This window comes from Chrysemys picta, chromosome 16 (assembly GCF_011386835.1).
Source record: "Chrysemys picta bellii isolate R12L10 chromosome 16, ASM1138683v2, whole genome shotgun sequence".
Taxonomy (NCBI): Eukaryota; Metazoa; Chordata; order Testudines; family Emydidae; genus Chrysemys; species Chrysemys picta.
Window position 1 is genome coordinate 7944258 of NC_088806.1, and position 17587 is coordinate 7961844.

General features: G+C 46.1%; 2 protein-coding genes across 2 annotated transcripts in view; one reads left to right on the plus strand and one right to left on the minus strand.

Moving 5' to 3' along the window:
- The window catches only part of LOC101951859 (zinc finger protein 501-like), a 425990-nt gene that overhangs the window by 181050 nt on the left and 227353 nt on the right, over positions 1–17587 (minus strand). The gene's annotated exons all lie outside the window — the stretch shown is intronic.
- LOC135976034 (cytosolic phospholipase A2 gamma-like) overlaps positions 8789–17587 on the plus strand; it is a 48917-nt gene continuing 40118 nt past the window's right edge. The window contains exons 1-4 of the mRNA XM_065570383.1: positions 8789–8937; positions 9279–9395; positions 13608–13750; positions 16704–16902. Of these exons, the coding sequence (XP_065426455.1) occupies positions 8914–8937; positions 9279–9395; positions 13608–13750; positions 16704–16902 (483 nt within the window). The 5' untranslated portion in view covers positions 8789–8913. The remainder of the gene's footprint in view (positions 8938–9278; positions 9396–13607; positions 13751–16703; positions 16903–17587) is intronic.

Here is a 17587-nt window from a genome sequence, read left to right on the forward strand (position 1 = left end):
CCAACTGAACAGGTTACTCCACCAGGATTCAATTCGCTTCCCTCCGTGGTCCTTTGCTACCTCCATAAGGTGGTTTTCTCTTTCCCAAGTGACATTATAAACATCTGGGACATACACACAGCATTCTTGTCCAATTAATGCACATGTTCCTCTCTGAGAGGCCAGTAAAATATCTAGAGCCAAGTGGTTCTGAAGAACCATCTGCCTTAGTTTTCTCTGTGCTGTTGCCAAGTCCACCAGGGCATCGGCGTTAGTCTAATTTCCCAGATGTCTCGGTGAATTACCCAATCTCACATGCATCCTCCCCATGGACCCGGCAGGATTCGGTATGTGGGAGCCCACACCCCCCTAACCGGTCCATATGCTTGGAAGGAGCATTGAGAATGTCCGCACTTCCACCAGGAAAGTCTCCAAGTATTTCTTTATGGCCACAGATCAGATGGTACTCCTGATGTGTCTGTAAGGGCAGTGGGCCAAGCCTGAACATGCTAGATCCCACTGCAATGCCTTCCCAGCCTCAATGATATTCAATACCATCTCTATCAGCAACTTCTGGGTCATAGTACTAAGGGCAGAGATAACATGTAACTCACCAATCCCAGCCTGTACCTGGGTTAGCTGTGCTCCACAAATAAGGCTTGTGGCCTTCTTTAGTTGCCCTAATTTCTTATTATGTTTTTGGTTCTTAAAAATATTTTAAACTGCTGCTGTACTATTGGCCTTATTTTATAGGGATCCGGTCAAGTCTCTTTTCTTTCTAGAGGAAATAACCCAAGCCCTCTGTTGTGCTAATCTAATAGCAGCCCCTTTTGCATTTAAAATCCAATTAGGGAGGGCAATACATGCTGAAGGACTCATTCAAAACACAGGGCGCAGCCTGTAGAATAAACCCCAAAATCCAATCAAAACCACATTCCCAAGCATGGGTCCCACAAGTTTCTTCCTGCCAGTGTATAATTCTTTGTTTCTTCACCAGGGTCAGTTCTTAATGTTTTTTTTTTTTGTAGTCAGGAATTCCTGGACTTTGGTGGTTTCAATGGAGCGAGTGTTCCTTCTTCTCTTTTTCTGAAACAGTGTGGTTCAGCATCATACAGGGGAGAGGTTACTAGCACATTACCCTGTAATGGGTTTTGCTTTTTTTTAGAAAAAAATTCAAAGGCACAGTAGGTCTGTCAGTGGACAAGGGAGAGGTTACTAGCACTTCACCTTGTCTTTTTTTTTTCTTTTCCCTGCTGTCCAGAAGGCACGGCAGAGCTAGAAGGAGAAATAGGCTGATCATCAGTCAGAGAGTCCTCCCGAGGTGGAGGGGTCTTTTTGCAGTGAGAAGCATGAGTCCAGGTAGGCAGTCCTTGGCACTTTACAGCAGTGTTGGTGGTTAACAGGACTTGGAAAGGGCCTTTCCAGCATGGTCAAAGCAGTCTTTCGTTGATGGACTTTACGTAGTCTCAGTCTCCTGGTTTCAATGAATGGCAGGGCTGCTACGGTCTTTAGGTAGCACTTCTTTACCTGTGAGAAAAACCTAACACATTTCATTAATGCCTGGCAGTGTTTTGCAGATTTTACAGCTGCTTGGGCACATTCAGGCCCCCCCTTTTCTTGGCTGTCAGCCAAGTCTTAGCTGTGGGCAGTGCCCTTGGATGGGCCAGCATCTTATCTTTAGACTGAGCTTGCTAGCTATTTTTTTTTTTTTAGTTAACTCGTTCTGTTCTTTTTCCTTCTTTCCTTTTTGGCTTCTTTTAACCTACAAAGGAAACTTCCACTTTTCACTCATACACCTTTTTCCAACAATGAACACATACACATTGCCATTATACAGTACATTAGTCTTATTATTCAATGTATGCCATATACACCCTTCCAGTAAAATAACTTTTATACAGAGCTTTGGAGCAACAAACCAGGACAAGCACACCCACCTTTGAGGAGTCCACTCGGTACAACCTCTTGTGTCCAATAGCTTTCCTCCCTCCCCAGCCCTCTGGCTAGAAATCTGAAGCCAGAAGGATCCCATGTGCAATATGGGGAGTGGGTTAACCTTCCATGTCCTTGCTTCCAAAGACTGTTGATATGCAAATTTTAACAACATTTTTTTTAATTAAAAGATTTGACCAATGAAGCCTTTTTTTTTTACTTAAGCAAATGTATTAGACTTAGTATATCACATTTTTCTTGATTTATTTAAACACTTTGTATTCTAAGTTGAATAAAACAAGTATCTGCTTTTTATTTCAACCCTTTTATTTAATTTTGAACTAGACTGTCTTACGAAAATATTAAACCCAACAATTCTGGCCACAAGACAAACACCACAAGACAGGCCAAAGAACACAAAAATAATTTCTATTGTACCAGTAAATGCATGGTACATTGAATGCTGTTCAGCTGGCATCCGTTTTCTCTAATGATCTGAAAGACAAAAGAACAGAGGTCTACCCCTTCTGGGCAGTCAGTCATTGCTTAAAATATTTCCTTTATATACACATACTCTTGTTGATTTTAGGCAAAACAGAGGAATTACTCCATATTTCTTTGTATTTGTTTCATAGGCAGCCCAGGTTTCAGTGGCTTCTACCTTATTAGTTAGGGTTACCATATTTCAGCAAGCAAAAAAGAGGACGGGAGGAGCCCCAACCTAGCCCCGCCCCTGCCCCTCCCACTTCCCGCCCCCTCAGAACCCCCAACCCTCCCCCCGTTCCTTGTCCCCTGACTGCCCCCTCCTGGGACCCCTGCCCCTAACTGCCCCCCAGGACTCCACCCCCTACCTAAGCCTCCCTGCCTCTTGTCCCCTGACTGCCCCAACCCTTATCCACACCCCCACCCCCAGACAGACCCCTGGGACTCCCACGCCCCATCCAACCACTCCCCACCCCCTTACAACCCCCCCCAGAACTCCCAACCCATCTAAACCCCTCTGCTCCCTGTCCCCTGACTGCTCTGATCCCTCTCCCCACTCCTGCCCCCTGACAGCTCCCCCCCAGAACTCCCAACCCCCACCCCCCCGCTCCTTGTCCCCTGACTGCCCCCTCCTGGGACCCCTGCTCCTAACTGCCCTCCAGAACCCCACCCCCTATTTATGTACAGGCGTGACTACCTGCCCTTTCCTGGTTACTATACGCGGCCAGTCCGCATCCACATCCAGTAGTTAAAATAAATAAATAAATAAACTAATAATTTAAATTGGAATTTCATCCATTAATAAGTATTTATTATATAGTTAAAACCATTCTATTGAAGGGCAGATATTAAATAACACTAAATATGTTAATGTTTAAAACAATATTAAAAATTTGAAAATTTAGAGCATGGAAACCAAAATAGCTAAAATTTAGTTTTGGCAAGATACACGGAATGGAAACTCCGGGATCTTTACCTGTCACTGAATATAGCCATCATACCAATAGTGGAATATAAAACAAGTCTACATATACTCTCCTTAAAATTTTTACTTCTGTCCATTCCCAATAATTGTAACAAATCATTATTACCTTCACTCCACTTGCCACGCGCCCCAAGCACAAAACCAAAGAAGTGGATATTTTTACCTCCCGTTAAGTTTTTAATTTCTTCCTCTAACTCAAGATAATAAGCCACCTTCTCACTGTGGGCTTGTTCCAAACTTCCGGCATTATCCTCCCATCGCACTGTAACATCAACCACCACTGCTGTATCTCCTTTTATAAATATAATATCCGGCTTTCTTAACTCACCCTTACTATTTCTCAAATGGGGCTCTATCATTGCCTTCCACCCTAATTTACCAACCTTATCTACAACTGCAGACACTACTCTATTATGCCTTTTTATCCTAGCATTCTTAGTCTTATAACATTGTCCTGAGATATGGGGAACAGTCTCCCACACTTTACCGCACCATCTACAAAGAGCATTCACACCTCCTCTTCCTCTTGCTAATGTCTCCCTAGTAGGATAAATATTTGCCCTAAGCTGCAATGCTGCGATATACGCTGACGATTTAACTTTACTAGAGTTTCTAAAAATCGAATTACTAATTAAATCATTTTAAAAATATTTTATCCCTATTCCCTGACATCTCAGTTCCGACCATCTTAAAAATTCCTCTTCCCTCCATTTCTTGGGATGAGATGTTACTGCACTAAATGACAATATTTTATCCACAAGATTTTCTCCTGCATATAGATAAGATAGGTCCATCCAATCATCTCTCGAGACAATATGTCTCCTCCATTTACGAATTAACATATTTGGGATTTGCACACTAAACTTAGTGAGAGCTAAACCACCATCCCTACCTCTAGAATAAAATATCCCATCTGTGGTACACTGAGGTAAATGTAAAAATCTCTTTAACTATTTTTCTAACTAACACATCAAGATCGTCTAAAAGATTAAAAGGGGGTTCTATTAAAAGAAGATTATAAAATAGCTTCGGTAAGATGTATGTCTGTAAAATTAATATTTTCTGGGCCGGTTTTAATGGGGCCTTAATTAAATTCTCACTCCAATCTTTCAATTTTTCTTTAAGTACCGGTCCCCCTACACCTATCCAGGGATCTATTCTAGCCCCTAAATATTTTTCAAAATCCCCTGGTTGAACATATTCAATCTTCTCTGACCCTATCTGCCAATTATCCTTAGGATTAACTACATAGGTTTTATGTTTAGTTAAAATATGAAAGCCTTTCGTTTTCTTCACATTAACAGAGAGATTAGTATTTTTACAAAACTCCTCTAAGATACCCAAATTTTTGATCATTCCTTTATATGAGCTACTTAAAATTACCACATCATCGGCAAAAGCCAATGACGTGACACTATTACCCTTAACATAAAAACCACTTCCTTCTACTTCTAATCTAGTTAAAAGGGGATCCATAGCAATATTAAACAAAATTGGGGACAACGGGTCACCCTGCTTGACCCCCCCTCCTAATTAAAATAGACTCAGTAGCTTCATCACCCACCCATACCCTAGTTGTGCAATTATCATAAAGGTCCCTAATAATATCTATAAAATGTTCATCTATACCAAATCTTCTCAACCCGGCTATTATATGTCCGTGTCCCACAGAATCAAATGCTTTAGCCAGATCTACGTACACTATTGCAATTTCATTCCCATTTCGTTTAGCCCCTTTAATCAAATTATCTAATATAGCAATATTTTCCTCACACCCAGGGGCGGATATAAACCCTTTTTGTCTACTACATATCTTAACTGTTTCCACCAGTCTTTTTGCTAATATTTTGGTATAGATTCTAATCCAAACTGACCCAATTGTCAATGGTCTCCAAGATGTTAACTTCTTCATTTCCTCCTCATCTTGTGTCTTTGGTATTAAAATCGTTCTATTTTTCTTAAATTCATCTGGTACCTGTCTATTTAGAAACCATATATTAAAAATTTTTGTAAGTATTAAGGAGTCTAAATTAAAAATATCCCACAAATTGCTCACTTTTACTTTATCTGGGCCAGGAGCACTATCTTTTCTTATTTCTGTTAAAGCTATTCTAATCTCATCCACAGAGATCGGACTCATTAATATATCATTATCCGCATTCTCTGTGCATGATGGCCACCCTATCATATTACCATGTCCAATTGTTCCCAAAATATTTACATAGTATTCCTCAATTTCTTTCATAGGGATAGCACACTTAGCCTTATCTGGCTCTCCCATTATAATGCGAGTCAATCTTCTTCTATCCTTATCAAATAATTGTTGATAGAATTTATACTTAGCTTTCTTTGTAGCATATCTCCTAATTGCATTAAATTGCTTCCTTCTCCCCTCCTTTCTAATCTTCCCTTTTCCTTTATTCCTCAACTCTATTTGACTTTCATTTCTAGGGTCCTGTCCCTCTACTAATGAATAACATAATTTTTCCAACATTGCCCATCCGAGAGCTTTTGTTAGATCCTCCTTTAATAATCCTTCAATTTCCCCTAAACTATTTATTATTTCTCTTCCCTCCCTACTTTGTTTTCCCCGTTTACATATTTTCTCCACTAAATCCACTTCTGGATGTCCTTTTAGTGGGAAAATCCTCTCTCTTGGGGGCGGAATTTCTAATATATTTACTCTAATGTCCTCTACCTCAGTCACTTCCTCCCTATCTCCTGTTACCACTAACTTCTTCTTTGCTAATTCTCGTCTTTTATCTGATATTTGTTTATTCGTTTTGGTCCTCATCTCGCTCTCAATACATTTATTTATATTCCTTTTCCCAATATATTTCCTTTCCAACTGTATAAGCTGCGCAACCTCATCTTTAGTCCATATACGAGATCTAGTCGATCCCTCTTTGATCTTACTTTTAGCAGCCATATCTTCTTTTCTTTGCTCATTCCTCACAGCAGGGTGTCTGTCTCTACAGTGTTGGCTCAATCCAGATCTAGTATGAAAACCAAGCCCACAGACCGAGCACGTATGGCTCTTCATTGGGGTATCCGCCTTCTTGGGTATGCACTTGGGGTAGTGGCAAGCTATATTATGATATTGAGAAGATTTTCCACATTTACTACATACAACTCGTATGGCTTTACTTTTATGAACCACATTAATGTGTTTGGCCCATTTACCAAATGTTGGTAATATCTGGGGACATATTGGACAATTAAAACTATCAACGGGATACTCTAAATAAAAAACCCCATCCTTCCACGAACTACTTTCTAATATATTTATATTACTACCAATACTGTTAAGATCCTTATTACGATCCCTATTAAAATCAGTACTTGATTCCCTAACATATGGATCATCAAATGTACTTAAATACTTAAAATCTGGATTAAAACTGTCCATAGTTAAATCATTAAAAGTGTCCCTTGTAAAAACCATCGGTAAGATAGATAAAATCTCCTCACCATGATCATCACAAACATTCTCCTCTACCTCCTCTCCATGCTCCACTGGGAGGACTTGATTCTCACTCTCATGAGACTTCATTATAGTCCACACCATTTTATCCATTGGTCCAGCGACCCTGATCACACCCCTAATATATTTAACACTGTCAGCCGGGGCATCAAAGCCAACAGCGGGGGCGTTATTAACCCGGTCCAGCGCCAATCCGGTATAAAAATATAAATTACTTTTTTCCATAGCTAAAAGATTTACCCTTCTCAGGGGGAAACTAACCCGTACCTGGGGGAAACTAACCCGTACCTGGGGGAAACTAACCCGTACCTGGGGGGCATCCATGTGGCACCATATGGGGCTGCCCAACCCCGTCCCACACCCCACTGAATGTGGGATGTGGGTTCGTCCTCCGCAATCCGCCTGGCTATCCAAGCCAGTTACCGACTCTCACCACGAGGAGGTAGCGGTTGGACTAAGACTCCCTGTTCCTTGTCCCCTAACTGCCCCCTCCTAAGACCCCCCCAACTGCCCCCCAGGACCCTACCCCCTACCTGTACCCTGATTGCCCAAAACTTTCTCCACTCCCCCCAAAAAGCCCCCCCCTGAACTCCCGACCCCCCGTCTCTTGACTGCCCCCTCCAGAACCTCCCTGCCCTTTATCCTGCCCCCCTTACCCTGCTGCTCAAAACATGGTGTTGGGCTCTGTGCGAGCCGGACACGTGGCTGCGCTCCCCAGCGCAACACACAACCCGGTCCCTGCCCCTGCACAGTGCTGCCGGAGCGGGGCGCTGGGCTGCAGGGGAGGAGGAGCTGCCGGCTCAGAATGCAGGGAGGGAGGGAGGGAGGAGGAGCTCTACAGCTGCTCCGGACTCCAGCCTGGCAAGCTGCAGGGGGAAGGGCTCTGTCTGCCAGAGCCCCATGCGAGCGGCTGACTTTCCTGCAGCCCTCCCAGCCGCGCCTTGCTCTGCCTGGGGGGGGAAATCCCGGACATTTTGAGTGATTTACAAATTCCCCCCCGGACACTATTTTTAGCACAAAAAGGAGGACATGTCCGGGTAAATCCGGACGAATGGTAACCCTACTTTGTCAATCTAGCTCCAGGAGCCTGAAGGCCCAGGCCCCACAGCAGCTCATTCAGCCCCATGTTGAGGAGCTGGATCATCGAGTTGGCAGGAAACCGGGAAGTTCTGAAAGCGGTCACATTCCACTAAATATTTTTATTTTGACAAAGTGGCAAATTTCAGCAAAAGTATCTCTCATAAGCATTTGCACAACCAGCTCTAGCAGTTACCCATGTGCTCTGACTGCCATTGTGTACTCATTGTTACTTGTGGTCCTGGATCGTTGGGTTAATAATAATGCAGAGCTACGATGATAGATAACGGAGTAGCCCAATCCCTACCCAGCATGATATATACTGAGACTCAGCAGCTACTCAGGGCTAGGTGGGAACTTTGCACAAGTGCACCCTGATTTCTGTTAACCACAACCCTGCAAGCTCCACCACACTGCCCCCAGCAGGCAGACACTGGTGATTCTGTGAGTCTGCTTTTCCAACTGGATCTCTTGGAAAGCATCTTAACAACAAGAATTTTCTCCATTTTTGATTATAATTAACTTTATCAGAAGGACAGGCTTGGGAACCAGAGCAATCATCACTTTCTGTTGTAGCAGGAGATAAATGTTATCACTAGGGTTTGTGTTTTGTTTTATTTTAAATCTGAACCTGTTACAACACCAACCTTTTTCACTCTGCTTATTTATGTTTGGAAAGTGGAACCTCTAAACCACACAGCTCCATGTTAGATTCTTTTCTTTTACATTTGCAGGCTGAGATTCAGTAGGATTTGGGCTCCTAACTCCCTTAGATGCCTTTGGAGAACCCCACTTGATGTCCCTATGGCACTATACTAAATGTTCCTTTTCTTTGAAACAGCCACAGAAAGAAGAAAACAGCTTCAGAGGTTGACTTGGTCCTCCCATTGAGGCGCTCCCTGAAGGGTCCGTTTGCCACTGAAGGAAAAATTCCACATCATCAGGAGCTCTACAGAGAAATCTGAAAGAAGCTATGGAAAGATCACAGCTGAGAAAGGTAAATTATTTGTCGTACAGACACTTGTTTTGGTTGACCCAAAGTAGATTTCTTTGAGTTTGACAAAGCTTTTAACAATTTTTTTATTTGGTTCGACCCAAACCATTTTTCCACCAAGTTTCTGAGAACTTTAAGTGAACCAAGAAGTCATTCTTTTGCCCATTTGTATCCCTGACCTTGGCTGAGGTTTCTAGCTACAGGCATGATACACATATAAAGAGTGAATCCTGGGTAACCACTGACGGACTTGTGAGATCTGCACTCAGACCCCACATCTTCACTTCTGGGCAGCCTTTGGAGAAATGAGATATTTTATTGGCCTTTTATTTTATTTTTGGCAGGATGATAAAACTGTTCGGCTTTCCAATGAGATCTCGGACGGTGAGAAAGAAGCCATTAGGAACAGAAAGCCAAAAGTACTGGCGTGCCTCAAGAGCCTTGGCATTGCCTGTGAAGAGGTAGGGTCCCATCATGCCCCAGACCAATCTAAGGAGAACAATCTAGCACGTTAGCCACCTGGGTAGTGATTGAGGTGCCTGGTACAGTGGGAGGAAATGCCTCCAAAATCCTGCCCCATGGAGATGTTCCCCTTGCAACCAGGGGCGGCGAGTTATACGGGCCTGTGGTGCTCATGCTCCAGCAATATTCAGGGCCCAGGGGCCCGGCTCCACCAATGTTTGGGGGGGGTCTCTCCCCTGGCTCCACCTGCTTCCCCCATGCACCTTCCCCGGGTCCCCGAGCGTCCCTGCCTCTCCCCTGCAGCTCCATGCTGCCTCCGCTCAGCGGCTCCCGGCATCAACTGCAGTCACAGGGTCCAAGTGCCCCCATCCACTAGTGCCAGGGCAGGCTGCCCCTGCCCCTGCCCTTCTGCTTCAGACCCTTCCCTTTTCTGGCGGGACCCTCCACCAGCACAGGGGGCTCCCCTGCCCGCAGTCACCGCTCCTGCCCCACGCTGGGCAAGGAGCAGCCCCATCCCCCACCCCCACTGAGGCTACAGTGAGGGGCAGCAGCAGGGGAGGAGGCGCACACAGCACCCCCTGGCACCCACCACGGGGGAGGTGAGGGGGCTTCCTGGACCTGAGAGGGGCCCTAGGAGCACATGCAGTGACAGTGGTGCGACGTGAGTATGCTGCTCGGGGGGAGAGGAGGGCCCCTCCCCCGGAGCCGGAGCTCACTGCTGCCAGTGGGGAGAGGGCTGGGGGGAGTCCTCCTCTCTGGGCCTACCTGCACCCCAAACTGCTCATCCCCAGCCCAGCCTCACCCCAGATCCCGCACCCCCAGCCAGAGTCCTCACGCCCCCACCCTAACCCTCTGTCCCAGCCCTGAACCCCCTCCTGCATCATGAATTCCTCATCCCCAGCCCCACTCTACAGCCCTCACCCCACACCCCAACCCTCTGGGCCCTAGTCCTGAGCCCCCTCCCATGCCCCAAAACCCTCATCCCCAGCCCGACCCCCTAGCCCTCAGCGCTTCACTCCACCCCTCTGCCCTAGCCCCTCCCACACCCCAAACCCCTCATCCCAGCCCCACCCCAGAGTCCTCACATTTTTACATTATTTTAAAAAATATATATTGGCTTACAAGGCAGTTTGGGGGGGCAGAACTTGGACCTGTTCTCGGCACCACCAAAAATTATACAAACCTGCCTCCCCTCCCACCACCTATGTGCTTGCAACACAACATTCCCAAAGCACCAGTGTGGCAACCCATGGCCACAGACATACAACGCTTATGTCCTTTGGCAGGAGTCAAACTTGGGGCCTTCAGTGCTAAAAGAAGAAGAAGCCCCATCCCTGTAGCCAGGGCCGGCTTTAGGAAGTGAGGGGCCCAATTCGAACATTTTCGGCGGGGCCCCGGCAGGGATGACTTAAAAAAAAAAATTTCATGTAAAAAAAAGCCTTTCATTTCTTAGCAACCGGTTCCCTATAAAAAGTTCTGATTTAAGGGATGTGCCACAGTATGTATTTTTTGTACTAATAGGGTTACCATATGTCCATATTTAAAATTTTTAAATTTTAAAAATTCCTCACGGTCGGCGATTTAAGAACCAAAAAGCCTGACATGTCTGGGAAAATACGGATGTATGTTAACCCTACCTAAAGTTCTTTTTTTAAAAAGATGGGCCTGAACTAGAAATGAGCTCCGTTTCACATGTGTGGGTCCCCACCACTCCCTGGGGGTGTGCACATGTGTGGGTCCCAGCTGCTCCCTGCCCCCCTCATTGAAGCTTCCGGGAAAGGTGTGCAGGGTTACTGCCCTGGGAACTGCAGGGCATCACTGGACATGGGGCTGGCTGGAGGCAGGGCAGGGGCTGACTGGAGGTAGGATCTGGCTGCAGGCAGGGCAAGGGGTGCGGGGCTGGCTGGAGACAGGGGTGTGTGCGGTGGGCTGGCTGGCTTCAGGCAGGGCCGCAGGGGTGTGTGGCCTGGGTTGGCAGGGCTGGAGACAGAGGAGTGCGGGACTGGCTGGCTTCAGGCAGGGGGGTGCGGCAGGGGTTGGCTGGAGACAGGGCAGAGGGTGCGGGGCTGGCTACAGACAGGGCAGGGGGTGCAGGGCTGGTGCGGGCAGCGGCAGGGCACGGGGTGCAGGGCTGGTGCGGGTAGGGGGTGTGGCAGGGGCTGGCTGCAGGCAGGGGGTGTGGGGCTGGCTGGAGACAGGCTGGCTGGAGACAGGGCAGGGGGTGCGGGGCTGGCTAGAGACGGGCTTGCTGCGGGCAGGGCAGGGGGTGTGGGGCTGGAGGCAGGGTAGGGGGTGCAGCAGGGGCTGGCTGCGGGCAGGGCAGGGCAGGGGGTGCGGGGCTGGTGCAGGCAGGGGGCGCGGGTACAGCCCACCCTGTACAGTGAGTGCCCCCTCCTCCTCCCTCCCCCACCGGGGTAGCAGCAGCAGCCTGGGGCTATTTAAAGGGCCCGGGGCTCCCCTGCTTCCACTGCCCCAGCCCTGTATATAGCCAAGGGAGCCCTGGGAAGCAGTGGGGCTCCTGTGGCTATTTAAAGGCCCAGGGCGGTAGAAGCAACGGGAGCCCTGGACTTTTTAAATAGCCCCCAGAGCCCTGCAGCCCTACCCCAGGGCTCCAGCAGTGGGGCTCTGGTGGGAATTTAAAGGGCCTGGGGCTCAAGCCCCTGCTGGGAGCCCCAGGCCCTTTAAATTGCCCCCTGGGGAAGCCGGGCCACCCTGGTACCGGGGCTTGGGCGCGGGGCCCGATTCAGGGGAATTGGTTGAATTGGCCTAAAGCCAGCCCTGCCTGTAGCTAAAGGAGTAACACCCTTAATAAGAGCAGTAAGGAGCTTGCTCAGCCTAATGACTACAGGGGTCCATATTCAAGTGAATTTAGTCAGCGCTTACTGAAGAGCCTTTGCAGTGTGTGTATATAGCACTGGGATTTTGAAGCCAGACAGAGCCTGCAACTGAGAACAGATGGGTAGGGGACATTAGAACTGTCACTGTAGTGCATAGATAGCGATAGAGGGACAGAGAATTGGGTGAGTTATTGATACTTGTCTGCCTTATTATTAGTAATGTAATGAACAGAGTCTATGTAATATACTTTCTACATGTATCATAGCCCCCTCTGCTGGTTGAACTGCATCGAGGGTAAAAGCCAACCACTGCTGCCCTAACTCTGTTAACTGGCATGGTGGAGACATGTGAGGAACCTCCCAGGATTGTTACCCATCATTAATAAGTGGTGGGATGTGAGCTCCAGCGGATCTGACATATTTGGGAACATCTTCCCTTTGATGGCTTTGCAATTCTAAGCCTAAGAGTCTTCCACTGCTTCTTCCTCACAGTAGTCTTCCTTCAGTTCCAGGGATAGTGATTTGAGTTTTTTTGCTGCTCCAGATTCAGTATCCATTGGTGACTCACTTGTCATTCATCTTGTTTTTGCATTAGTACTACAGCAGGCTGACTTTTTGCATTCAACACATTTAATAATTTTTTTTTGTGATAACAGAAATGTAATTTTTTGACAAAATCTTTCAAAACTTTTTGAAATAATGAGATCCTAACATTTGTTGGGGGGTAGACAGGCAATGATGGGGGGATAATTATAGTGTTTTCATGTTTTGACCAACGCTTTTTACCTTTTTTGCTAAACAATTTGGCCCTCCAAAAAAGAAAGCAAAAATTTTTATGGGAATAAAAATCATTTCTTGAGCAGCTGCATTTCATAGATTAATTTATGGACACCAAAAATAGTCCTTCTACGTTACACGTTTGGTCAAAAAACAAAACAAAAAACCCCCTCAATCCCTACATCATGGAGCGTATAGAAATCAAAGGGAGTTAGGCACCTAAATTGCTTAGGTGTGTTTGAAATGCCGTCTAGGCACTTATCTGCATCCCTTTGAAAATTCTGGTCCTGGTCTGTTGGTTGGTAGGATTTTTAAGCACAAAGGCCCAGAGATTCAAAGTGCCTTCAGGGATACTGGGTTACCACTGTGTGCTTATGGCTGAAAATGCTGGATAAAATGCATTTGTTCTTCACTCGGGATTGGAGACACATGTCATTAGGCATCAGATAAGGAATGATACCTGATGTAAGGCAAACAATTCTGGGAATTTGAGGTGTTCTCTGTGAATTTCTTGAAAGGATTTGTACCAAGAGTTGAATAGCAGGGATGTCTCAGCAATTCTAGTTCATTTGTCATTCCCTCTTTTCCCTTCCCCAGGATAACATGCCCAATGTCGCCGTCCTAGGATCAGGCGGAGGTCTGCGGGCCATGATAGCTCTTCAGGGAACCTTGGTGGAGATGGAGAAGGAGGGTCTTTTGGATGCCGTCATGTATCTGTGTGGGGTATCGGGGTCCACCTGGTAGGTGCATGTCAGTAGAAATGAGAATGAACCAGTTTTCCTGCACAGAGTTGGTGGTCACTGGGCATTCTTATTATTATTCAGCTCTGTACATTTTCCAGGCATAATGGGTGAGATTTTCAAAATTGCCTAAGGGTATGTCTGCACTGCAGTCTGGGGATGTGATGTAACAGGCATACATACCTGAGCTAGCTTTAACCTGGCTTGCTTGGGCACCGATAGCAGTGAAGCTATTGGGCTAAAGCATGGGCTGTTGTAGCCTGCCTCGGATCCTGGGTAATGTACTCAAGCAGCTCACCCCCACTGACAGCCTTGCTGCCACAGCTTCAATTCAACTGGCACTCACACTAGCTTGATCAAAACCAGCACAGATGTGTCTGCACATGCTGCAGTCACACCTCTGATTGCAGGGCAGACATACCCTAAGTGACTCATGCTCCTAAGTCACTTTTGGAAATCCCTCCTTTAAGTAGATAAGTCAGGAAAAGCGTGCAATGTGAAACAAATAAAGTGACACATGTAAGGTCACACAGTAGAGCTGGGACTAGAACACCAGTCTCTTGAGCCTTAACCCCATGCCCTGCCCCATAGGTATCTGCCTTCTGGCTAAGCATAGAGAGCTGGTGGTGCTGGGTGAAAAGGTTAGAAGATGCAGAGGCATTCTGGGCAAACTCAAGGGCTGTAGACGTGAGGATCAGTGGAGACCAGAGAAGTGATGTTTACAACACCAAGGTCACAGAGGGTAGGGTTCCAGCAGTGAGGACAGTGAGAAAAGGGCAACATGTGGGAATGGTTAAGGCGGTTCATTGGGAGAGAAGGAGAGGGAAGAGTCAAACGGGGCCCCGGATTTGGGGCTTTGGAGGAAGGAAGAAGAGTGGAGTTGTCAATGGAGAAAGAGCTGGGAACGGAAAATGTTCAGACGCTTGTAGCTGATCAGCCAGGGCAGAATCAGAGTCTCTTGTGCCTGCTGCATAACATCTCACTCTTAGAGTCACCTCATTGGGGTGAGTGAGGGTGGCCAAGTGAAATGGGCAGTGTGTGTGTGTGTGTTGGTGTTACCACTTTCCTCTGCTAGGCAGGATCATAATTGCTTCTCCCCATGTCACACACTCTGTATTGCCAAAGTAGCTTCCCCATTAGCTGAAGAAGGGCCCTGGGCTCTGGTTCAGACTCATAATGGCCTGATTAGTGTGCTTGTCCCTGCCCACTGTTGGGTAGAGTCAGAATTGCTAATGCAGCCATCATAGGTCCTAGAGAAGCAGGCAATGGAGTTTCTCCATAGCTCAGAGTGGCAGGGGCCTTGGCTTTGGCTTTCAGCAGAGGATCTCAATCCATATTTTTGCCATAACTTTCTCAGTGGCCATGGTGACAGACAGCCATGGATGACTGGAAAAAGGCTAATGTAGTGCCCCTCTTTAAAAAAGGGAAGAAGGAGGATCCGGGGAACTACAGACCTGTCAGCCTCACCTCAATCCCTGGAAAAATCATGGAGCAGGTCCTCAAGGAATCAATTCTGAAGCACTTAGAGGAGAGGAAAGTGATCAGGAACAGTCAGCATGGATTCACGAAGGGCAAGTCATGCCTGACTAACCTAATTGCCTTCTATGAGGAGATAACTGGGTCTGTGGATGAGGGGAAAGCAGTGGATGTGTTATTCCTTGACTTTAGCAAAGCTTTTGATACAGTCTCCCACAGTATTCTTGCCAGCAAGTTTAAGAAGTATGGGCTGGATTAATGGACTATAAGGTGGATAGAAAGCTGGCTAGATCGTCAGGCTCAATGGGTAGTGATCAACGGCTCCATGTTTAGTTGGCAGCTGGTTTCAAGTGGAGTGCCCCAGGGGTCGGTCCTGGGGCTGGTTTTGTTCAATATCTTCATTAATGATCTGGAGGCGCTGGCGTGGACTGCACTCTCAGCAAGTTTGCAGATGACACTAAACTGGGAGGAGTGGTAGATACGCTGGAGGGTAGGGACAGGATACAGAGGGACCTAGACAAATTAGAGGATTGGACCAAAAGAAACCTGATGAGGTTCAACAAGGACAAGTGCAGAGTCCTGCACTTAGGACGGAAGAATCCCATGCACTGTTACAGACTAGGGACTAAATGGCTAGGAAGCAGTTCTGCAGAAAAGGACCTAGGGGTTACAGTGGCCAAGAAGCTGGATATGAGTCAACAGTGTGCCCTTGTTGCCAAGAAGGCTAACGGCATTCTGGGCTGTATAAGTAGGGGCATTGTCAGCAGATCGAGGGACGTGATCGTTCCCCTCTATTCGACATTGGTGAGGCCTCATCTAGAGTACTGTGTCCAGTTTTGAGCCTCACACTACAAGAAGGATGTGGAAAAATTGGAAAGAGTCCAGCGGAGGGCAACAAAAATGATTAGGAGGCTGGAGCACATGACTTATGAGGAGAGGCTGAGGGAACTGGGATTGTTTAGTCTGCAGAAGAGAAGAATGAGGGGGGATTTGATAGCTGCTTTCAACTACCTGAAAGGGGGTTCCAAAGAGGATGTTCTCAGTGGTAGCAGATGACAGAACAAGGAGCAATTGTCTCAAGTTGCAGTGGGGGAGGTTTAGGTTGGATATTAGGGAAAAAAATTTCACTAGGAGGGTGGTGAAGCACTGGAACGAGTTACCTAGGGAGGTGGTGGAATCTCCTTCCTTAGAGGTTTTTAAGGTCAGGCTTTACAAAGCCCTGGCTGGGATGATTTAGTTGGGAATTGGTCCTGCTTTGAGCAGGGGGTTGGACTAGATGACCTCCTGAGGTCCCTTCCAACCCTGATATTCTATGATTCTATGATTAAGTCCTTGTTAAGTCACAGATTTGTTACAATGCCAATATGATAATTAGAATTCCCTCTATTAAAAATAAAGGGTATGAAGATTAGAAAGGGGATGGATTCCCCATCCTATTCCCTGAGCCTCAGCTATATCTCTTCTGTTTCATTAAAAGGTGCATGTCTTTCCTCTACAAAGAGAAGGACTGGACAAAGAAATTGCAGGTCTTGGAAGAACACCTGTGCAATACACTTTCCAATCATCCACATGATATTCTAAAGGCGTTTTCTATCTTGTGCCGGGCTGTTGAAGATGAACTCTTCTCTCTGACCGATGTCTGGGCATTTTTGGTCTTGTGTTTCATGTTGAAGGAGGTGGGTTGCTGGATAAATCGAGAGTGGTTGCACTGAAAAGTCAATGGATTTACTTAATATATTCTTCTCTCTCTCTCTCTCTCGGCAGTACTTGGGACTCAGGAGCAAAATAGTGGAAGTATAATAGCTCCTGCTAATAGTTTCAAGGGTATCTGAACCCCCAGAAAACTTTGTAGTTCTCAGCCTCTTCCCCTTAGCTCTCAAAGATCACTGCAGTATCTGAGCATTTCAAAAGAGAGGACTTCAAGGCTGCTTAAATGAAAGTTTCAATCACAGTCATGAATTTTCAATAATGGACCCTTCAGTCTAGCAGACTAAAGGTTTAACATGATCCAATGGCTGGAAGTTGAAGTAAGAGAAATTCCGAAAGAGAAAAGGTGTACATTTTTGACAATAAGAGTAATTAACTATTGGAACAACTTACTAAGGGTTGTGGTGGATTCTCCATCACTGACCATTATTAAATCAGAATTGAATGTTTTGCAAAAGTTGATTCAACCCCAAACTATTTTTTTAAATTGTTTTCAGGTTATTTTTGGAGATGTGTTTTTTATTTGTTTTTCCTTTTATAAAAAATTAGCTAAATTTTTCAAATGAAATACTATTTCAACACAAAAAGTTGAATGTTTCATTTCAAAGTGGACAAAACAAACACTTTAAACTTTTTCATAACTTTTTCTCAAAT